Source organism: Mastomys coucha, unplaced genomic scaffold, assembly GCF_008632895.1.
Source record: "Mastomys coucha isolate ucsf_1 unplaced genomic scaffold, UCSF_Mcou_1 pScaffold12, whole genome shotgun sequence".
Classification (NCBI taxonomy): domain Eukaryota; kingdom Metazoa; phylum Chordata; class Mammalia; order Rodentia; family Muridae; genus Mastomys; species Mastomys coucha.
The window spans coordinates 15,363,569-15,387,998 of NW_022196894.1; the positions used below are offsets into that span (position 1 = coordinate 15,363,569).

Consider the following 24,430-nt stretch of genomic DNA (forward strand, 5'->3'; position numbering starts at 1 on the left):
CCCCACCCCACCCCGTGGGTCCAGCGTCCATCCTCCTTAGTGACTTGACTCTCATCAGCCCGAAGGCAGAGGGCTGACACCTAGGCAGCTTCTCCAAGGGCTATGCAGCTCCTACTCAGGCCCCTGGGCCCCCTCCCACACACACCCAGGAGGAAGCCCTTCCAGCCCAGATACTTGGAATCTCCCAACATGTTTGGGAAACAGCTGCTGGAACTTAAGACTTAATTTATGGGCATGTTCCAGTCCAGAGATGAACTTTTACTCTACTAATGATTTGAAAAGTTAAAGCAGAAGGGGAACTAGGAACTGCAGCCTGGAAGTAGTTGGGGTGAGGTAGGCAGGGCCTGGCTCAGCAGTACACATCAAAGGAGGTGCGGAGCCCCAGCCCCCTGCTGAGCTTGCCTTCCCGCCTGGGAGGGTGAGAATGACTCTGGGTTTGGTGAAGGCCAGGTGCCATTTCACCCAAAGTCAGAGACAGTGGTGGCCCTAGAGACCCAGAGATCCTGATTCCACACAGCCCAGGTCTCTGAGAAGGAAGCATCTGGTAATTTGCAAAGGCAAGCTATTTGAGATAATTCTCAACATCCGAGGGCTGTCGAGGTGGCCTCCAATCCACAGCATCCTCACCCGTGCCATGGCACCAAACCATGGCTGCCTGCCTTGGCCCAAGCCCCACATTGGTTCAGACGTGCCTTCCTCACATCTTCCTGCTTAAAGCCTCCGAGGAGCCCAAATCAATCTCCAGCCACTTGGGACACAGATCCCTGGCTGAGGCGCCCGCAGCCTAGCATGGGTAATCAGAACCAGATGGCGCCGCGCCGAGCATTCCTGGCACCTGAGGTCATGAGTTGTAAGAGCCACTGGTGGCCAGAGATCCTTCTGGAGGGTCCTGAGCCCAGGCCAGAGCTCAGTCAGGGAGCGGCTGCTATGACCAGTAGGATGCCTGCAGAGACAACCTACGGGAGAGTGCCTGGGGAACCTCAAGCCTGCCTCCCTGAGGTGGCTGTGCTGCTAACCACCAAGCATTGTCAGGTACAGGTGGTGCCCAGGCCCTGCTCCTTCCTCCACATGGAGTAGGGCCCATAGCCTTGAAGCAGGGACTGATTTACAACCAATAGTATTTTAGGTCTTTAAGTAATAACAAGGCTCCCCCACCCCAGTGAACCCTGGGCCAGAGCAGAGCAGCCCAGTTTGCTCAGCAGAAGAGTCCCAGCCTTGTGTTCATCTGCAGTCCTGGTTATACCACAGTCATGGCTCCCAGGAGCCACTGGGGGAAGCTAGTCAGAAAACCACAGGGTCATCTTGATGTGCACCAAGAGTGCCTGTGTGTACTGAAGTAGACATAGGGTTTGCAGTGGGGTTGTGGGCATGGTGCACACTTGTATTCATGTGAGGGATATAGGAGCACAGGGCCTGCCCATTCCTCCACATCCCTGCACATCTTTCTCACACTCAGGAGCACGGCCCCCGAGATGGGCGCTGGTCTTTGTCCAGTTTAAGCTCCTAGCAGACTCTGAGTCTCTCACCTCCCTGAAGACCCAGTCCTCCAGCCAGGCCGTCTCTACCTCTCCACCATAACCTGTTTCCAGGTGTGCATGAGGTGGACGTGGATTTACTTCTATCCAAAGGGCCATGGTTGGTCGGAGTTGGCAGATTGGCCCTCTGACATGAAGAACCAGTAGAGAGGCAGGGGAAGTGAGTGTGAGGGCTGCCCTCATCTCTGCGCACCTCTGCCTCTGAGGATCAGTCAGGGCTCTGCTGGACCTCGCCAGCACAAGGAGTACTTAGTAGCCAGGTGTAGGGTTGAAAGCTGCTCTCTTCTTTCTGGGAAGTGACAGTGTTGATAAGTTCCCGGGACAAGGAGATAGCAAGGAAGTGTTCCTGAGACAGGGCTCTGAGTAGATTCCAGTGGGGACTCTCTGGCCCACCAGTCCCCTCTCTACCTCAGTCAAGCCAACATTCCCAGGGAGACAAGGATAAAACAGTGTCAGTCCAGTATTCTGCACAGGTTTTCACCACACCTCCCCCACCCCCGCCCCCAGTTCCACAGGCCCATAGCACTCCAGTCTTGGGAGGAACAACTGGGCCTGTCTGCAGGCATGGGCGGTCCCCACATGCGTGCTCAGGCACACTACGCCACAGCATCTGCCCCACATCCTGCCCCGGTGCAGGCTTTGTGTGCAGCCTGTATGTGGAGCCCAGTGAGGACAGACCATGTAGAAGGGGTGTTGGAGGGTGCACGTCAGCGCTCTACAGCCCTTCTGATGCTTGTGCCCGCACATGGGGGAAACATTTAGCATTAGAGCTGGGGCTCTGCTAGATGTGAACATCGAAGGTGGACACAATATCTAGGATACACACAGGCAGCCTGTCCACAAGAGACAAGCTGAGGGGCAGGAAGAGGTAGTCAAGGCCAGTGAACACATAGTGTCAGCAGGTCCATGAATTGGAGCCAAACACTGGAGAAGCAGCTAGAAGGGCAGGGGAGGGCATAGCAACAATTAAGCTGGAAGACTGAGCTGCTGGTAGCACTGATTGGGACCCAGGCCTGTCATATGTAAGCAGGTCACCTCATTCCAAGTCTGTGGAGGAAGAACTGGAGTGTGAGTGCATGCTAGCTTCTGACAGATGTGTTTATTGTCTCTCTCTGACTGACACAGGTTTTCTTTTACTTGTATATGTGTGTTCATGTGTGTACAGATGTATGTTCATGTGTATTCATGTGTGTACATGTGTGTGTGTGTGTGTGTATGTTAGTTTGTACAGGTACAGGCTGGCTTCTGGTATCTTCATTGGTCACGCTCCACTCTATTATTAAGATTCATCTTATTTTAAGGTGTATGTGCATGTGAGCAGAGACCAGAAGAAGAGGGTGTTGGATGTCCTAGAGTTGGAGTTACTTACAGGCAGTTGTGCAGGCGCCATCTTCCAGCCCTATCCACTCTCACTTTTTGAGAGAGTCTCTTACTGAACCTGGAACTCACCAGTTCACCTAGACTGGCTGCCTGGAAGCCCCAGGGATCTCCACCTGGGATTACAGGCAAGCACCATTGTACTGGGCTTTTTTAATGTAGATGCTGGCAATTCAAACTCAGGCCTACACTGCCGAAGGAGCCTTCTCTACAGCCTTGGGTTTTCTTCTGTTGATTTAGTAGATGCAATTGTTGCTTTCCCTTTAGTACCAAAGCAGTGAAATAAAGCCTACTGTGGCAGCGTGTGTGCCTGTAGTGTCTGCTCTCCAGAAGGCTGAGGCAAGCAGATCACTTCAGCCTAGGAATTGAAGATCACTCTGGCCACATAGTGAGACTCCATCTCAAAAAAAAAAAAGCCAATAGTTCTGAGCTAACTCAGTGCACAGCATGTTTTCCCCATTGCTCTGCTGGGTCAGTTTGGGTCTGCTGGTTGACTGATACCACATAGTTCTGCTGATGGTGCTGAGGGGCTAGGAGCTGCTCAACAAGCCCACTGGGCGTCCAGTGGAGGGAGACCTGGGCCTCTTGCTGCTCCATACACACTTGGCCTGAGTTGCTTCAGACTGAACTGTGCACGCTGGGCTTGAGATAGGGGATGAGTGAGGGGAGGATCATGTTTCTCTAGATTTTTAACATTAATTGTAAAGACTTTGTAGTTGTTGGAGATGGATATGTGAATGTCAGTCACATTCTTCTTCAGTTCTATCCATGTCTTCTTTCTCTTCTTACGGTCCTGGGGCACACTCAGTCATTCCAACTCATGTTGGACACGGCACCAGTCAGACCCAGTTCCTCTGCCTGTGTTCCCATAATGTGACCCTGTAGCTGGGTCCCACACTTCCAGGTGCCATCAGGCCTCACTTCTGGGTAGACCTTGTATTCATTTGTTCCCTGGCCTCTGAGCTGAGCTGATTGGAGTTTTTATGGTTCCCACCCCAGAGCCCAGCTATCTTCTAGTTTTCAAATTCTAACTTAATTACATTGTGGTCAGAGAACAAGGTCTGGATGATTTCAGTTCTCTGAAATGCAGAGAGCTGGTCCTGTTTGCAGAAGTGGACCATATGTGACTGAGAAGAAAAGGGTCTCTCTAGGTACACAGCTGTGCACTACATGCCTGGCTAGGCACACATGCGGCCTAGGCCTGTGCAGAGAGCAGAGCTGGCCCCGTCCTTCCCTTCTCCATCCCCATTGTTTCTTGCTTTGTGAATTTGAAAGCTAGCTCAAGAACAGCCAATAAAGTATTATCTTCCTAATTTTCTCCAGTCACCTTCTGGAAAAGAAGTCTATTCACCAGCTGTTAGTGTGGCTTAGACCAAAGTTTAGGTTTTCTTAATCCTTCCTGGCCCTTCAAGATGAAGGTGTATCTGTTGCGGAGCTAGCTTTTGCCCTGCTGTGGTTGTTTCTGGTTTTGTTTTGTTCTTTTTTTTTTTTTCATTCATAAATTTTCTTTTACTTTAATATTTTTAAAATATTTGTATTTTATGTGTGTGGGTGTTTTGTGTGGGTATGTCTGTTAACCATTTGTGTGCAGTACCAGCAGAGGTCAGAAGAAGATGTCAGATTCCCTGAAACTGGAAGTTACAGATGGCTGACAGGTAACATGTAGGTGAGGAAATCAAACCTGGGTCCTGTAGAAGACTACCAGTGCTCTTAATGGCTGAGCCATCTCTGCAGCCCCCTTATTTTAATTTTTGAGACATTTTCATGCTGCCCAAACTTCCCTCAGTCTTACTATGTAGCCAAGGATGACTTTGAACTCCTGATCCTGCCTCTGTCTCCTAAGTACCAAGATGCTGTGTACTACCACGCCAGCCCAGAGGGTTGCATTTTTTACAGTGAACAGTCCTGGGTTGTTTTGTTTTGCTGTTGTTGTTTTGTTTTGAGATATACAGTTTCTGTATACAGTCCTGGCTGTTTGGAAACTTGCTATTTGGCCCATGCTGGATTCAAACTCAGAGAGATCTGCCTGCCTCTGCCTCCTGAGTGCTGAGATTAAAGTCCTATGCCACCATGCCCAGCATGCTGGGGCATTCATGAATTCATGAATGATCTGTGGGGCCTCCCATAAATCATGGCTATTTTCTAGTCCTCTGGTGGGTTCTCAGGATGGCCAGTGTGGTGGCCTCTGAGTGTATGAGTGGTTTCTGATGTGCTTGTACTCTGGAAAAGCCTTTGTGGGGCATAGTCCTGAATCCCACCTACACGGGCAGTTGACAAGTCAACCCCAGCCTGCCTGCCTCTGCCTTCTAAGTGATGGGATTAAAGGTATGCAGCACCACTGCCTAGCTTAGACAGTTTTGTTTTTTAAACTTAAAGCCACAGTATTTTTTTGTTTGGTTGGGGTTTTTTTTTTGTTTTGTTTTTTGATTTTTGTTTTTCGAGACAGGGTTTCTCTGTATAGTCCTGGCTGTCCTGGAACTCACTCTGTAGACCAGGCTGGCCTCGAACTCAGAAATCCGCCTGCCTCTGCCTCCCAAGTGCTGGGATTAAAGGCGTGTGCCACCACCGCCTGGCAAACCATGATATTTTTAAGAGATTTGTTTTTTAATTTTTGTTTATGTATTGTGTGTGAGTGTATACCTTGTATACAAGTGCCTGTAGAGACCAGAAGAACGCATTGGACCACCTGGAGCTGAATTACAGGTAGTTGTGAGCAGCCATATGGGTGTTCCAAAGAAGGGCAGTCAGTATGCTTTTCCTGTTAAGCCTCTCCTGCCCCACCACACATACACACGCACACACACATGCACACACACGCACATGCATGCATGCACATGCATGCACAAGCATACATGCACATACACAGGCATACACAGGCACATGCACACTCAGGCACACATGTACACAGGCACATGCAAGGATGCACATATGCATGTGGGGTGTTTGATGTTTATCAGGAATGGCCAGCTCTGGCACTTTCCCTAGACACCCAAGTCCTGTCTAGAGTTCAACCCTTTTATCTGGAAGAAGACATTATTTATTTATGTATTTATTTTGTATGTGTATGTACACAGTGAACATGCAGACATCAGAGGACAGTTTACAAGAGCAGGTTTTCTCCTAACCTGTAGGTCCCAGTTCACTTCATTATAAGACAGTTTCCAATCTGCTGTTAGCCCTACCCTGTACCTTTTATTCTAGTTGGTGTTTTCAGCTCTGTATTTTCTGTTCTTTTTATAACTTTTAGACTGTACTCATAATTTCTATCTGCTTACTTTCATACAAATAATTTTATAATTTAAATATATTTTTGTTTTTTTGTGTATGTGTAGTGCAGGTTTGTTTGTGTATGTGTGTTCACATGTGTATGAGTGCATGTATATGTTCATATATGAGCATGTACATGTGTGTAGAGCCCTAAAGTTGGTACTGAATATCTCCCTTGATAATTCTCCACTGTGTTTATCAAGTCTGTTGCTGAGTCTAGAGCTCACCAGTTCCAACTAGTGTAGGTAGCCAGCCAGCTTGCCAATGATCCTCTGTCTCTACCTCCCAAATAGTGGCCTCTGCCTTCTTGGTGGCCACTATTCCTTCCTGGGTGTTTCCATGGGTCCTAAAGATACAAACTCAGGTCTTCACACTTCGTGGCATTTGCACAGCCCTCTTCCTTTCATAGATGTCTTTATTTGACGTTTCATACCTGCACCATTTGGGGACCCGTTTCTGTTGGACTTTCCCTTGACTATGGAGCCTGTTGTCCTGCCTTTCTGTGTGTCTAGTACACCCTGTTAATGTGCTGTACATTGTAAATGGCGTGTGATAACTACAATAAATTCTGTTATTCTGAGCTGATGAGCATGTGTCTTCTTCTCTAGTGGTGAGTTTAGTGGAGAGCCATTCACTTTGGACTTGTGTCGGTGTGGCTTCATGCTGTGTTTGAAAAAAGACATCTCAGCCACCTTCATTGTGGTGTCTCTGCAACCCCAGCTACCCACTCCCCCTCAAACCTTGCCAGGCCTGGCTCCTCGCTTTGTTAGATGTCTAGAGCAGGCCTACACATCTAGGTGGGGTCTTATTCCTAATGTGAGGCCTGGTAGGGCTCGTCCCTTCCTTAGCTCTCACTGGTGACCTCTCATAGCTGTCCCATTTTAAAGCCTTGCATGAGCCTCTTGCATCAGCCTGTCATCTGCTCTGAGCATACGTAGCCTAGCTCTCAAACAAGGTCTCCTGGAGAACCCATGTCTAGTCCTCAGCCCACAAAGCCACATCTTCCTCCATCCTATCCTCACAGATCTCAGCCTTCTACTTGTCCCAAGTTTTGATCTGCCCTTCAGCTTACTGTGACTACTATACTCCAGCCTGATTTTGTCCCCAGGCAGAGAATGCCAGGCCCCGCCTCTGCCTGCTGTCCAGGGCCTGTAACAATTACTTTGTGTGTTTTGTTCACCGTCGTGGTTGTTTCCAGCAAGGTGACTAGTTAGGCATCAGGCGCTTGCTTGTAACCACTTTATGAAGGATGAACCTATTTGCTAAACAGTCACAGCTCTTAATTGTGGCCTGTGCCTTTGATCAGTGTTAGGTACCAAGTTTTCTCGTACTGCTTTGGGTTTGGAACCCAAATGATCTACTATATCTCTCACTTGTGTTCTGGCTTATCTATTGTTCAACCCTTTGGGGTTTCTTTCTACATAGCCCAGATTTAAATTTAGCTTTGGGTGAAATTTAATCATATTGCCAGAGGATGCTTATTGTCTTGGTATTATCTCTGTGTAGCCCTGGCTGTCCAGGCTGGCCTTGAACTCAGAAATCTGCCTGCCTCTGCCTCCCAAGTGCTGGGATTAAAGGCGTGCGCCACCACCGCCTGTCTTGGTACTATCATATACATATGTGCACAGCAAATGCTGGGAGAACAAGATGCCTCTCCTCAGGTGAGAGAGGAAAAGGAATATTCTGAGCTGCCATCATTTATGGCAGGGGTCAGTCACCTCAGATGACCACGTCCTCAGCACCACCATCTTTATCATTACCCGCCCATGCTTCTGTTGGTTACATAACTGGTTTTCTAGCTATAATCCCCATGTCTGTGCCTAATCCTATAGGTAAGTACACTCAGTGCTGTGTGCCAGACCGTTCACTGCACTGCTCCCGCCATCTCCTGCAAGACTGGAGTTAATCTTCTTGTTCTTCCAGAAGGACTTACGGGAGCAATGATCTTTCAGCTCTTACATGTTCGAAAATGTCTGTCTACTGTTTTTACAGTTGAGTGACACTTTGGCTGGATATAAAACTCTTGGACCATACTCCCCTTCTGCCTGTATGAATATTGCTTTGCTGTTTGCTGGCACACATGCAGCTCTGGATCTTTCTGGTGACAACATCTACTGAGCCCTCGTCTTCCATGTGATTTCTTTTTTTTTGTCTGTTTAAGCTTGACTATCAGAAGGTTTTTCTTCACTCTTAGCCCTAATAATTTTAGAGCATATCTTACTGTTGAATGCTCTTACAGCCTTTCTTTGGCTTAGATTCTAAAATTTCTATGTCAGTAAATTAAAGTTGCTCTTCCGTTGCTGTCCATGTTTTCTCAGGTCCATTTTAACTGTTTTGTTCTTGCTGGTGTATTTTTTAACCATCCTGCCCTCCACACCCCATCCTGCTTCATTCAAGGTCTCCACTGGTACTCTGTTCCCTTTATCACTCTTTTCTTTCTCCTTTCTGAGCCCTGCCAGCTCCTACAGTGCTTGGCTGCCTGGCTTGGTTTAAGAATAAACTACTTCATCAAATTGTGTTTTGTTAATTTGTAGCTAAATTGCTCTGTGACCATTTCTGCTGACTTCCATGAAAGCTACCATTCATTTTTCCTACTTCTTTATTTATTTTTCCTTGTGTCCCCTCACCTTCCTTCTTTCCTTCCTTCTTTCCTTCCTTCTTTTCTCTTTAAAGCAGACTCTCATTATGTAGCCTTGGCTGGCCTAGAACTCTCTGAGTAGAGCAGTTTGGCCTCAGATTCCCAGAGACTACCCATTCCTCTTCCTCCAGAGTTCTAGGGTTAAAGGCACAGGCCACTGTGCCTGGCCTCCTTGCCATCTTTGTGGAGGCCCATCATTGTTTGTGAAGGGTGATGCAGCCCTACTAGAAGGCACTGAAGATAAGGGGGACGAACAGAAAGCTTGTTGTTCAGAGGCAGGCCACTCACAGGAACAGAGATGTCAAGTAGCCTGCAGTGTTCAGGCTACTGTAACCAAGAGAGTTGTGTTCATTACTAGAACAAAGAGCCTAAGGCAAACTAACTTTATAGAGGAATTTTATTTAGCTTGAAGTTCTAGTGTTCTAAAGTTTGGGTGACCACATTGTCTTGCATCAGCAGGGACACGTGGGAATGGTACTTCAGAGAATATGTAGAAGAACAGACCACATTGACAGACAGAAAGCCAGAGAAATGGGGGTCCCAGAGTCAGTGAGGCATACATCTGTGATTTCTCCTGCCTCCTCCAGTGTTGTCTCTATCACCCTGTACCTTACTCCATTTTCTATTACAACAAAATGCCTAAGACTGCTAAGACTGGACAGTGTATAAAGAATAAGTTTGGGGCCAGAGAGATGGTTCAGTGGTTAAGCGCACTGGCTGTTCTTGCAGAGGACCCAAGTTCAATTCCCAGCACCCATATGGCAGCTCTCAGGTCATCTGTCTGTATCTCCAGTCCTAGGGGATCCATCGCCCTCTTCTGGCCTCTGTGGATGCTACATGCACATAGTGCACAAATACATGTGCAGAAAAACACCCAAACACAAAAAATACAAATGAAGACAATTTTTATTCAAAAATAGAGGTTTATCTGGCTATTAGTGCCGACGTCCAGGAGACTCTAAAGCCTGCATCTGTTGAGTGCCAGTCTCAGCATGGGAACTATCCCCAGACAAGACACAACAGGCTGCCAGCTCAGGTCTCCTCCTAGAAAAAGCCACTAATAGGCCTTGTGATTTCACATAGCCCTAGTTCCCTGCCAAATACCCAACCTTAGATAGCATTAATAGGTGAATTTGAGAATTAAGTTTCTGCCTGTGAACTCTTATGGGACACATTCAAACCTTAGCACCCTGCCCTTCCCTTGGCTGTGCTGGAACCCCTCCCACATCCCTGAGTCTTTTTGCCTGTCTGTGTTATTTTTTTTCTGGAATTTATATCTCTCACATGCCACAAGTTTCCATGGAAGCTTATGCAGGAGAAAAATTGACTCTGCTACATCCTCCACACGGAGAACCCAGGATCTGGCCGCCCAGGCTCCTCCAGGGCTGGAGTTGTCCAGGCAGTCTGAGGAGCTGCACAGCACTGCCTGGTGGCCTTAGATTGCTTGGGGAAGCCCCTCCTATGACCATGGGGCTGAGGAGGAGGCCAGATCCACCAGAATGTGGAGCGTCACAAAGCCTGAGGCAGAGTGAGGGCAGGACGAGGGTATTTATGGCCAAGGGTTGCAGCAGATCCATGAGCAGCCTAATTATTCTTGCTCTGCCTGCTCATAGGTGAAGAAGACCCATGAACTCACCAATCCTGGAATTGCCGAAGTCGCCATCCGGCCAGACCGCAAGATCTTAGCTACAGCAGGCTGGGACCATCGCATCCGTGTGTTTCACTGGAGGACAATGAAACCACTGGCTGTTCTGGCTTCCCACAGTGCTCCTGTGTACTGCGTGGCCTTTGCTGCTGATGGCTTGCTTGCTGCGGGGTCCAAGGACCAGCGTATCAGCATCTGGTCACTCTACCCCTGCCCATGACTTAGCTGTGGGACACTGCTGTTTTACTCCAGTCTTGACCCAGCCCTGTGGAGGACCTTCAAGTCCCTCTGAGGACAGCAAATTGTGGCCAAAGGTCTGTGGGATCCACTTTCTCTGTGAGGTTTGCTGTTCCTTTTGTGACTGTCATTCAGATGATAGACATCTGGCACCTAGAGCTTGGTAACACATATAGCTTAGGCCTGGTAGAGTGGCCAGACTAAAGATATCTGACAATAAATTCCCCATTGCCAACCTGAAGCACCAAGGTGGGAACTTTCCACAAAGGTCTCCCTGTGTTCTCCCTTTAGAGTAGAGCATTCAGCTTGCCCAGCAGGCCTCTCATCAGCCTTACTTGGAAGCAGTGGTTCTGGGTGCAGGTACTCAGCGCTTGGCCTCGGGAGGCTGTCAGTCCCACAGTGACTGTCTGCCATACCCTCTGGCACATTGCCCCAGACATGTCCAGGGACTCCTGACATCTAGGGCTCAGGTCAGCATGAGGAATGGATGAAACTGGGCTCCCTAAAGAGGGAGGCAAGAGTTAATGGGGTGACCAAGGTGGTCAGGGAAGGAGAGGCATGTAGAATGCAGTATAAGGCCGGGTAGAAGACCGGGAAAGGAGGGTCTAGCCTCTGACAGGATAAGGTAAAGGGATAGCCTATCTTCCAGTCAGCCTGCAGGAGGCAAGGGAAAGCACCCGAGACAGGCCACAAGCTGGACCTTCTGTAGTGCCCAGGCTGCAAGCACAGCTCTGTGGTGTATGGAGTAACAAGGCCTTGAGAGTCAGGAGTGACACCTGGTGCCTCTTTCAGCATGTGGGTGACAGGCGAGCAGCCTCCGAGGTAGTGTTGACCGGGGTGGTGGACTATAAAGGTGAAGATGCAGGTAAGGAGTGTAGACTGTGCCCCGAAGAGATGGAGCGCCCCCAAGTGCTGCCCTGCCAGGCACTGGTGACTTTAGAATTCCAACTGCCCGCCGGGCCACAGATCTGTAACTAAACACTACACATAGCCTGCTGAGACTGAATGTGTCTATGTTGAAAGTGTCACCGTTTGGCCTGGTGTCCCCAAGCCGGGGAGCACACATGGGAGGCCAGGAAAGGAGTGTATGGTCCAGGTGAAGTACATTCATCAAGAACTATGGCTTGCTGTCATAGCACCAGGGACCCAGAAAGCTGGTTTGATTGGTGATAAGTTAGTTAGACTCAGTTCAAAAGATGAGTGTACGTGGGAAGCTGAGAAGCCAGGTGGAGGAAGGGATCCAATGGTTGGAAGATCAGACTATGGCCTGTTATGGGTGGCTTGGGAGGATGTGCCTTTTGCCCCATATTGAGGGAGGCAGTTGCCAGGGGAACCCAGCATCCTCAGAGGGCTTCATGGTTGCTCCTGTCAGTACACCTGTGAAGGACAGGACTTGATGGTAAGCAAACACACACAGGAGGCCCTGGGATGTTACAACTGCAGCTTCTAGCTTGGAATCTCTAAATGGAGTGAGGATCACTAGCTGCCCCATGGTGGGAATGTTCCTCGTAATAGGCTATGAATTGGGAGCCACCCTCAGCAGAACCTGACCAGTAGAGCTCTGGCTGGCTGGCTTTCCTGGAGTCCCTAGAAATGGCATGGACCAACTTGGTCCACATATGTAGAAACATGTAGACCTAGTGAGCAGGTTAATCCAGGTCACAGGCACAGGCCTCTTCACTCCCTTTGAAGGAAGTAATAGACAGACTCTGCTCATCCTTTTCCCAGAATCCTCCAGGGGGCCTGCTCTATTTTATTACCCTGGGGTGGGGGCATGGGTAGCTTGGTTGCAGGGAAATTGGTGAGCCCATCTATGAGTGGGAAAGATAGCCCAGTTCTTGCCTGTGCCTACACGCTGCTGTGGTACCCAGGCAGCACGGAGCAATGCTGTCCTGTTGAGTGCTCCAGTTGTCTTTTACCAGCACTTTTGGAGATGACCTCAAGCCTTTGTAGTCAATATGGCTGCCTCAGGAAGTCTAGCACTGGAATTGTCATCTCACACAAGCTCTGTCAAACCTTCCCACCCCTTCCTTGTCCCACGCTTGGGAGGCCCCATCTGTCCATGAGGTGGTGGTATATCGCTGTTTCCTCCAAAGTGGAACATCCCTCTTTCCAAGGAGGGAGGCTTATAGACTCGGTTCTGAGGCTCTCAGGCCCCTGGCCCAGAGTTACAAAAGGCTGTAACAACTGCCGGGGAGAGGACACTCCCCAGTGGACTGCCTGCAAGCTGGGCCAGGAGCTCCAGGGACGCCGCTTCTGTGAGAGATCCCCAGGACTGGCCTGGGTGATCTCAGCTGCCTTGGAGTCACCTATGCTCCTGAAGGGTACCCCAATAAAGTCATTGGTTCACTAGGCTTGACTTGATTTGTGAGAGGAACCATCATCTGTGTCCTATCTGGGGTATGTGTCCATGTCTCCCCAGAAAGACATACAACATAGGGAATGGGACCTGGAAGAACCACAGCACCTTTATGTGGATGCTCTGGGAGCCCCCCTCTACCCAGCGCGTGCACTGCATGATGGGGCTGTGTGGATCCAACCCTGCAGTTTCCTCTCAGTGCCCAAATGCCCACGCAGGCAGCTTGAACTGTTTTCTTCCTTCGATTTCCTTTGGGAGTCATTTTAAATGGCATCATCCACACTGGCTAAGCCATGAGGCTTCCATGAATGTCATCCCTGTCTCTGAATAAACAAGCAGCTTCCTGTCGGCTACAGCGGAGGAGTCACACAGAAAGGAAGTGTGGCCCAGAAGCAACACCTGAACCAGTCCATGGATAAACTGCTCATGTTCCCAGAACAAGCCTGGGGGACTGTAGCTCCTTGCAGCAGCATAGCCCTGACCAGTAATCAAGGGTACTCATCCTCTTAGACATTCCCAGACCAGCTGGCCAGGCACCTGAATGACAGAGCCCATTCCCTGCCTCTCCAGTGGCTGCCCACACATACTTTCACATCATGGGAGGTCACTTACAGCCAAAGAAAACTAGTGTTGGAAATAGTGGTGGGCAAGCCTGTGCTCAGTGCTGATTCTGAGTTGCTGTATTCAGCCACAGCATCCTTTCCATTTTGTTTTCCTTTGTAGCCCAGGCTACCCTGGAACTTTATATCCTTCTGTCTTTGTCTCCCGAGTGTGTAAAATCACCCGAGTCTGCCTCTGTACCCAACTGCCATATGTACTTATTGGATATTTCCTTTGAGTCGGGAGCACAAGAACAAGAAGTAGTGAGAGGGTCCTTGTCTCTTCCTGTCCGACCCCGTGGCTGCTGAGCAGGGCTCTGAACTCCTGGGGCTGCCCCAAGGCCTGTCCGTGTACCTCTAGCTAGCAGACGGGGTGGCCTTGAGAGTGTCTGCTTGATTACTTCGGTAACTCATTCGAAGGGTTGATGTAGAGCCCGTGAGCTGTACCAGAGACGCCCAGCAGCTCTGGCTGCTGCACTGGACCTGGAAGACTCAAGCCCTTGGTATGGTGACAAGGCCACCTGAAGAGATTTTTGCCTTTGGACCTCTATATGCCCACTCTCTTCATAGCTACTCTGAGACAGCCTATTATCATCTGGGCATCGATTATCATCTACTACGGGAAGTCATCACCTACTCAGCCTGTGTTGCCAGCTGGGCCCCTGTAGGACAGGTGACCCTGGAGCCCCTGTCTGTTCTCGGATAACTTGGTGTCCTGGCTGACTGGTTGTTTTGTCAACATGACACTTTCATTTGGGACGAAGGATTATTAAAGCTGAGAAGATGCCTGACATGTTCTTAATTAATTGATTCAGGTGGGACCCCTGGGCAGAGCATCCTAAGTTGTATGGTCCTAAAGTTGTATAAGAAAGCAGGCTGAGCAAGCCATGGGGAGCAGCATCCTTCTTGGCCTCTGCCTCAGTTGCTGCCTCCAGGTTCCTGCCTTGAGTTCCTGCCCTGACTTCTCTCCGTGAGAGATTATGACATGAGGGTTATAGGATGAAATAAACCCTCTCCTCCCCACGGTGCTTTTGGTCATGGTTTTATCCAAGCCAAGGAAACTCTAAGACAATTAGGATCACAGGGCGTGTAGAGCTCTGGCCTCTGGGGATAAGCTAGACGAGCTGCATCTGGATTCAGCACTGGATGCTGAGGGTTATCAGACGCCCTGAGATTATCCAAGGACAATTCGAAGCACAGTATGCAGAGAACCAGTGCCCAGGCCTGTGCTGAAGTGCAGTGCAGTGCATGTCTCTATGCTTTGCAGGAGTGAATGGAGTTCACTGAGGTGTTCCCCACTGTGTCAGCCAAAAAGCCACAGCGCTCCCTCTGCACAAAAGGATTGTTTGCATAAAGAGAAAATATCCCTCTGGGGCTCTTTAGAAATGCTTGATTCTCAACTAGGTATAACTTCATGCAGAACCTCACCGTGGCAGACAGCAAGCTGGCATCGACGACAACACCATTAAAGCTAACTTGCTATATGCTTGTGTCTCACCCAAACAAGGCGTAGAACCACCAACTCCAGCGGCTTTGGGAAAGGCATGTTGCTGCAGGGTCTACCAAGCCCGCCTCTGCTGTGAGGCCTCAGCCTGCAATCCTACCCCATCCCCCATAGGTGTTCAGCAGTTGCCTGAGGACTGGGGAAGTCTCAGCAGCTTGGCAGATGAGTTCTCCTAACACTTTGTTGGCCTCCAAAGGTCAGCAAGCCAATCTGGCCGTCAGGGAGGCTCATGAGCAAGACAGGAAGGCAGTGTCTGGGCAGGGTGGATAGATGGAAGGTGCGGATAGCTCACCTGGTAGACTGGTGGACTGTACAGGAAAGATTTCTCAGCTCTGCTCAAGCTGTAACTCCCACACGAGAGGGACACTGTGGGCTATGAGGGAACAGGGCGTGGCTAACAGTATCAAGCCAAAATGAGTAGCTAGCACTCATTTTTGTTGAGTGTGGAAGCTTATATCACTAGGAAGCAAAGGTAGGAGGTTCACAATTTGAAGTGAGCCTGGGCTATGCAGCAAGATAATCCTGTCACCAGTGATAGACAGACAGACAGACAGACAGACAAAGTAAATAGCCAAATATTGTGGCACATGCCTTTAATCCTAGCACTTGAGAGGCAAGTGGATCTCTGCAAAGGCAACCATGACTACATAGTGAGTTTCAGACCAGCCAGGATTCTATGATAAGGCCCTGTCCCCCAAAAAATAAAATTAAAAATGGGAACTATTGGGTTGTTTTTGCCAAGTGTTGTAGTACACGTCTGTCATCCTGAGTTTGAAGCTACCCTGTGCTTTAATAGAAAGTAAATGATGTCAAAATAAAATAAAATAAGCAGCCTGCTTTCATGGTCTACCTCTGCCAGGGAAAGGGCTGGGGGAAAAGACATGCCCAAACTCTGCTGCCTCCTGGGCACTGCCCACAGCCATCCTGTTTGTTGCTCACAGTTGTCCTATGATGTTCAATCAGGGATGACAAAGCCCAGAGCCACAGCCAGTATTTACAGAGAAAGTATATTAGCCTTCACTGTAAATGCCCACCTCTACTACATGCAGATAAAGGGTGCCCAGCTGCGGCTACCAAGCACACTTCCTCACAATGACAGGGTATCTCTAGGGCTTCCTCATGGACCTGAGGGGCCCGAGCACAGCCCAGATAGCAGATGGACATGCTAGGAACTCTTTCACTCACATGGGAAAATCTGACCTGTAGGAACTGTAAGAACCTGTAGGATAGTGGGGCATTACCCAGGGCACAGGCCAGAGGTACTGCATTCAGTGTTTGTAAACAAAGACTATTGCAAAACTGGGTCATTTTATTTGCCTGTCACTGTTGCTGGATAATAAATTGATGTGTGTGGCAGCTGTCTGCTCACTGTGGTCAGGGGTCTAAGAGGAGCTTGGCCATAGGATTTATCTCTGCCACAAAGCAGACACATGGCTGGAATATCTACTCTTCCTTCCTTAACCTCCAGCTTTATGTATATACCTGGCCCATTCATTGTCAGGGGCCCCCATAGACTGGTGACAGGAGGATTGTACAAACTGTCCCTTTCTTTCTCAGTGAAATTGTCTCAGGAGAGTTCAGTTTCTTACATGGAGTCCCCAAGAGCAAATCCAACAAGCCAGGAGTAACCCAGCACTCTCTAAGATATGTGTGGTTCAGGACAGCCTGAGCTAGATAAGATACTTGTCTTAGTCCCTGTTTTACTGCTGTGAAGAAACACCATGACCAAGGCAACAAGAAAGCATTGAACTTGGGGTTCGTTTACAGTTGCAGTGTCTTAGTTCATTATCATGGCAGGGAGCATGGTGCTGGAGCAGTAGCTAAGAGCTATACACACGCTCTTGCGTGCATGCACACTGCACACACACACACACACACACACACACACACACACACACACACACACAGAGGGAGAGGGAGGGAGGGAGAGGGAAACAGAACGGATCTCCAACAAGGCCACACTTCCTAATCCTTCTAAACCATTCAAATGGTTCCACTTCCTGGTGACAAAGCCTATGGGAACCATTCTCATTCAAGCCACCACCTTCCATTCCCTGGCCCCTATAGGCTTATAACCATATCAATGTAAAAATGCATTCAGTTCAACTTCAAAAGTCCCCATAATATGTCACAGTCTCAACACTGTTTAAAAGTTCAAACTCTCTTCTGAGACTTATGGCAATCTGTAACCCACTATAAAAAAATCAAAATCAAAAAAGCAGATCACGCCAGGCGCACGCCTTTAATCCCAGTGCTTAGGAGGCAGAGGCAGGCAGATTTCTGAGTTCGAGGCCAGCCTGGCCTACAGAGTGAGTTCCAGGACAGCCAGGGCTACACAGAGAAGCCCTGTCTTGGGGGGGAAAAAGACCCCAAAACCCAAAAAAGCATTTAATAGGGGCTTGTTTACAGTTTTTTATATTATCATCATGGCAGTAAGCATGGTGCAGGAGCAGTAGCTAAGAACTACATCCTGAGAGGCAGAGACAGACAGACAGAGATACTGAGACAGAGATTAGACCTGGCATTGGCTCTTGAAACTTCAAAGCCCACCCCTAGTGACACACACTGTCCAACAAGGCCACACTTCCTAATCCTTATAAACCTTTCAAACAGTCCCACTCCCTGGTGACCAGGCATTCGAATATATGAGCCTGTAGGGGCCAGTCTTAATGAAACCACACAATACTGTCTCAAAAAAATCAAACAAAAACAAAAAGGTTGGGCTGGATGTGGTAGCACATGCCTATAATCTCAACACAGTGAGTGGTGAAGCAGAAAGATTACCTTCAAATTCAAGGCCAACTTGATCTACATAGCAAGTTTCAGACCAGCCAAGGCTACACTGTGAGACCTTATCTTAAAAAATAAAATAAAAAGAAAATCATAAAACAAACAAACGAAAAAACAACTTAGCCTGAAGATAGAGCTCTTTGATAAAGCTGGTCCAGTGTGGCCAAGGTCCCAACTTCCATCATAGTTTCATGAAAAACAAAGAAACGTGCAAATTGGCCAAGGCATGGTGGTGCACACCTTTAATCCCAGGATTCAGGTTGCAGAGACAGGCAAATCTCTGTGAGTTTAAGGCTAGCCTAGTCTACATATCAACTTCCAGACCAACCAGGTTTACAAAGAAAGACCCTGTCTTAAAACAAGCAAGCAAGCAAACAAATAAACAAAAACCAGAAAATCATACATCATGCTTGTTTCCGGTAATGTTTTCTGGGGATGAAGCTGAGGCAGGAATCTCAGTTTTGAAGCTAACCAGCCTGAGTGATAGCACCTACTGAGAGCAGGAGGCTTTTGTTGGCGTTTTTTCTGATGGCTGCTTGGTTGGTAGGTTTTTCTATAGCTCAGGATCAAACTTGGAGTCTCATTAGGGCAGACACCTGGGCACTCAGCTCCAGCCACACATCCTGTACACGTGCTTCAATGTCGGGACAGTTTACTATCTTACATCCACAGCACTTGGGTGTGAACACTCTGCTGAATCAGCCCACAGCTGGATAGAGGGTTGCTAATCGTACAACATTGTATCTCCTAACCCTGGGCATTTATTGAATGACTGTCTGGCGTGGTATGAATGAGATGTCATCCATAGCCCCGGGTATTTGAATACTTGGTCCCCTTACCTATCTTAACCTATCTTCCATGTTAAACAAAGGCCTCACCCATAGTCCCCTTTCAGTAGCTTGTCCTTTTAGCTCTTCAGGCCCTGGGATATTGAAAGGTTGCCACTTGGTTAAGTGGTAGAGAGAGGCCTTGCCCAGCATTCATCAGGCTCTGGATTTAATCCTTTGCACAACAACATCATCGACAAGTAATAATAATATAATAATGATAATATCCCAGGACTATGCTAAACACACCGTGAACCTCAAGTTAAGGGGCTGGGAGAATGAGGAATGGCTTGGTTCATTTTCTGTTGCTGTAACAAAATAGTAGAGACAAGACAGGTTATATAGGGACTGGAGAGATGGCTCGGCAATTAAGAGCACTGACTGCTGTTTCAGAGGATCCAGGTTCACGTGCTAGCACTCACATGGCAACTCACAACTGCCTGTAACTCCTGTTCCAAGGGCTCTGACACCCTCATACAGATATATACAGTTAAAACAGCAACGTACATAAAGTACAAATAAATTGTTAAAAAATAAAAGGCAGGTGATAGAGAAAAGAGGCTGGCAATTCCAAGATTGTGTAGCTACTTCTAGCTGGTCTTGTATTACTTCACGTCGTGGCACAGGGTGGACGGGCGCAGCAGTGTGCCAGGAGCAGAGCACACGACAGCCTCCCCTCCCTGCTGCTCCCCACTCCTACAAAGAACACCACTCTTCCCAGTACAGGAGCTGCCCACACCAGCAGGATGCCTGTCAGTTTGGGGAGACAAACGATGTTCATCTTATAGCAGTAGAGGAGGAGATGCATCAGCAAGAGGCTGAAACGAGAGGGAAGACCCAAAAGTTCTTTATGCACAAGAGAAGCTGTATTTCACCCTCTCTTACCATCCCGTTTGTGAGTTTTGATGTGTGTGTGTGTGTGTGTGTGTGTGTGTGAGAGAGAGAGAGAGAGAGACAGAGACAGAGACAGAGACAGAGACAGAGAGAGAAAGACAGAGAGAGAGAGACAGACAGAGAGAGAGAGAGACAGAGAGAGAGAGAGACAGAGAGAGAGAGAGAGAGAGAGAGAGAGAGAGAGAGAGAGAGAGAGAGGCACTCATGTTGGTATAAGACCAGAAACCACATCTGGTCTCTTCCTCAGTCACCTCCCATCTGACATTTTGAGCAGCAGAATCTTTGCCTGTACCCTGAGCTCAGGCATTCAGCCATGCAGGCCAACCAGTGTCCCAGGGCTCATCCTGTCTCCACTTCACTGGTGCTGGGGTCCAGGCATGTGCTGCTACCTTCCCACTTGGGTTCTGGAGCTCAGATTCTACCTGTGCAGCAAGCACTTTATAGACTGAGCCATTGCCCCAGTTTTGACAAGGTTTTAACAAAAGTTCCATTACCTAATCAAATCCTCCCACCTTGTCCTGGCTGGCCTTCCCTCGCCTGCAGCCCTTGGCACAAGCTGATCCTAACCGTGGCTTTGCCCTTTCTGTGTGACATGTAAGTGGAGTCCTGCAGCAGAGTGCCACCCGGGGCCTGGCTCCTTGACTCAGCACCATGGCTGGAAGCTCCTGGAGTCGCACCCGTCAGCACTTGCTGGCTGAGTTGTTCTCCCTCACAGTCACCGAGCTGGTGCCATGGACACCTGGGTTTTGCCCTGGGTAGGAGAAGGGCTGCTCTGGCCATTGAGCATGTGTTTATGTATGTCTGTCCTCCCTCTTTGTAGACATACTTGTTCCAAGTCTCACCTGCTGTGCAACTTGCCAGCTGTCCCTAGTCCATGGCCTGATCCCAGACTGCAGTGAACCTTAGACGTGGTAGTATCCTGATTCCCCACACCTGTCTCTACCCATTCCTCCATCCTTCCAGCCCACAGTGGCTCAGATAACTGAATATTACCTCTCTCTTCATGGACACGTGTGGCTCCTCAGAGCAGAAGCTGTGACTCCCGACACTGTCATTGTATGAAAGGCCCCATGCTCCACAGTTTTGCCATCTCCCTGCCAGGGCAGACTGGATGCAGCCAGAGCAAGGAGTGTCACTGATCCACTTAGGGTCCTGCGTTAGCTATGATGCTCAGTGCTGCAGGAGGGAACGGAGAGCCGGACACCTCCAGGCCTTAAGTAGCCAGGAGCTGAGAGGGCTGTATGAGAGTGTTGCCTGCATGTATGCATATACACAACTAGTATACCTGGTATTCACAGAGGTCAGAAGAGGACCTCAGATCCCCTGGCATGGGAATTATAGATGGTTGTGAGGCACCATGCGGGTGCTGGGATCCTCTGGGGGAGTACCCAATGTTCCTAACCACAGAGCCATCTCTCCAGACCTCGGATTGCCTCTGATTCCTGGCATCACATAGTACTTGTCTAATCATTGGCCTGTTTGCTAAAAAAAAAAAAAAAACCTGTCAAGATTCATCTGTGCTGTCACCTATGTCAGATCCCCTTCCGTTTGAGGGCTGGGTAATAATACTCCGTTGTATGGATCAACCACATTTAGCTTATTTATTCACCTAAAGCTTGTGGGAGTTGCTTCCATCTCCTGATGTTTGTGACTGATGCAGCTATGCACATGGGTGCACACATACTTGGTGGATCCCCTCTCTCAATTGTTTTGAGGGTATTCCAAGGAGTGGCCTTGCTAGATCATGTGCTAAAACCATAGTGAAGCTATGCCCTCCCTGCAGCTGCTCCCTGTACTCCTGCATCTGGCATACAGGAGAGCTGTGACCCGTGGGCCACTTCATCTCCTGTTACGTCTTTATTTTACTTACTAATTTTTTTTTTTTATGACAGAGTCTCACTATGTAGCCCAGGTTGGCCTCAGATGCGTCGTCAATCCTTCTGCCTCAGCCTCGTGAGTTGGAATTACAGGTGTGATCCACCACAGCTGGCTTTTTGGGTTTGTTTTTGTTTTTGCAGAACTGGGCATTGAACTCACCTGGATGTTGTCTAGCAGGTATCAGGCATGGGTCTACCGCTGAGCTCTACTCTCAGCTGCAGTTGCTATTTTGTTTGTTTGTTTTTAAGAATATCAGTCTTGGGGCTGGAGGGATGGGATCTGATGCCCTCCTCTGGTGTGTCTAAAGACAGTTTACAGTGTACTCATATACATGAAATAAGTAAACAAATATTAAGAAAAAAAGAATATCAGCCTTAAGCTAGATATGGCACACACCTTTAACCCCCAACACTCAGGAGGCAGAGGCACTCTGAGTTCAAGGCCAGCCTGGTTTACAAATCAAATTCCAGGTCAGCCAAAGCTACCCAGAGAAATCAAAAACCAAACCAAATAAACAAGAATAGCTGACTTAGTGTGTGAGATAGTGTCTCACGGTAGCTTAGTCCAGGCTTTCTGTCAATGCATGCCAGCCTTCAGTGACTGGGAGACTACCTTCCAGACAATTAGTCTGGATAGAGGCAAGACACTACTAGACTGGGAATCGGCTGAACCAGTGCTGGAGGGAAACCCAGGCACCGAGAACCAGGGGACAGTTCTTGGGAACAGCCTGAGACTGAGCAGGTCATTGGCCACAGACAGGAGCCAGAGGCCATCCTGATTCAGAACCTGGTCCTCTGGAGGTCACGCCCTCTGGAGCTGTTGGGCAGCAGCCTGTAATAGGAGCAGCACTTGGCCTCTGGGTAGAAGCCCTTTGATAGCTTCTTGGACCAGGAGAGATCCAGCCAGTTCCTGTGAGGTAGGCTCTCAGAAAAGCTAGCCCACCCCAAGGGAGGGCCCTTCACCACAAGAGACCAGGAGGACCAGAAGCTGACAGGACAGGAGCAGCAGGGTCAGGATCTATGTCCCCAAGTGTACCAGGCTGTTTCTATCCACTAGAACAGGCCACCAACCTCAGCTGTACAGGAAAGGATTCTATTGCACTCCCTCAGAGCAAAATCAGGGTCTTAAGTGACTACCTAATGCATAGCCTGTGCAATGTGGCCATCTCAGGAGCCTGGGATGCTGCCATCGACAGCCTTGCTGTGTGATGATAACACAAGAGGAACTGTCTTAGGGGACCTAGGAGTTTATTATATTATTATTATTATAAAAGGTAGGTGTAGAAGACAGAGTGCTGCCACGAGCCAGAGCCAGAAAGGTGGGAAGAGTAGGGAACATGGGGTCCGTGCAGGGGGAGGCCAATAGAAGACACAAGCCTGTGTCATGTCTCAGACAGGTGGGAACATTGTGGGGCTGAAGCCTGATGGGGTCTGCAGGGTAGGCTCTGGGCTGGCCCAAAGTCCAGGAATGGAGCAGAGTGGTGGAAGAGGAATGGAATTAGGTACCTAAGAGTGGCAAATGAAAACTGATAAAGGATGTTGCAACGCCCGCCCGCCATCCCTCACAATTAAGAGGACAGCTTAATTCCTGCTGTGAGAGCTTACCGTCCCCCTCCCCCTCTGGGCTGCTGTTAGCACAATACCTTTGCCTCTGCTGCTTCCCACACGCAGACCTGGCAGCGTTACACAGACTCCGAGTCTCCAGACCTCATCTGAGGAGCCCATCTGGTTTGAAGTAATACAACAAGCAGGAAGGGGAACCGAATCAAAGGCTTGATGTGTGGTTAGGGGAAGGCAAAGAACGTGAGACTCATTGCCAGAGGAGGAAGGTCCCATCCGCCTCAGGGCCAGGGGCCCAGTCTCTACTTGCTCCGGGCTAGATCCATAGAAGGATGTGAGGTGGCTGGAAAGATAGAGGAGGAGGGGTAGGGTGGAGTGAACTCCTTGACCAAGCCCAGCTGGACCCTCAAGAGACACACGGAGAAGAGAAAACATAAAACATGAGTGTCCCAGTGCCCGGCGTCCACATGAACTCTACGTTTACACCCAGCATCACCACAGCACAAAGGGGAAACTGAGGCACACAGCCCAATCCAAGCAGCCTATCCTGCCTTTACTGACCTCATGCCTGTGCCCGCCAGTGCCACGCTGGCCCTGCTCCCTCTCACCCCCACTTTGATCTGTAGTTCACCTAGAGGTGGGGGTGTCTCATCCTCCACACCCATCACAGAAATCCCACAAACTCCTGACTTCCCTGCTGGGGCTGGGGGCTGGAGTTGCAGACCAGCCGGGGTCTCTGCCTGTCAGCATCACTCTAGACACCCCTCAGCAGTTTCCCCCTGTCCTCTGCATGCCAAATGTTTCCCTGGGGAAAGCCCTAAGGCAGCCTGTGCTCCCCCTTTCCCTTAGGAGAGGCCACCATTGCAGAGCAGGCACTTCTGGAGCTCCTAGCAGGGCCTGTGGCTCTGGCTGTTTTCTCCTCTTCCCTAGATGGTCTAGCTCTCCAGTTGGGTGTTTATTCTATTCCTGAAGAATTCTGATGCCTGGATTGGAGCCTAGACTATCTGTACTATCTAGGGATTCCTAGGAACAGCACAGGGGAGAGCCCAACAACCAGGGTGTGGGTAACTAAGAAGATGCAGGTAAAACAAGACACTCTGTCCCCACATAGGACAGCACAGCGGCCTACAGCAGGGCAGGGCAGGGCCTGTAGTATGGCTACAGAGGAAGCTATGGTGAAAGGAAGAGACTGGCTCTTGTAACCATTCAAGTCAACTCTAGCCCATTACCACCGAAAGGCAATTGGTTTACAGCAGGAGACATTACTCCTTTTGTGGGGGAGGGTCTTTGTAGCTCTGACTGTCCTAGAACTCTCTATGTA

General features: G+C 49.2%; 1 protein-coding gene across 8 annotated transcripts in view; it reads left to right on the plus strand.

Annotated features, from left to right (window-relative positions):
* Gnb1l (G protein subunit beta 1 like) overlaps positions 1 to 15,994 on the plus strand; it is a 72,645-nt gene extending 56,651 nt beyond the window's left edge. For all 8 annotated transcript variants that reach the window (XM_031363369.1, XM_031363376.1, XM_031363374.1 and 5 more), the window contains one exon: positions 10,431 to 15,994. In XM_031363369.1, coding sequence (XP_031219229.1) covers positions 10,431 to 10,682 — 252 coding nt within the window. In that variant the 3' untranslated portion in view covers positions 10,683 to 15,994. The remainder of the gene's footprint in view (positions 1 to 10,430) is intronic.
* Positions 15,995 to 24,430: the final 8,436 nt, after the last annotated feature.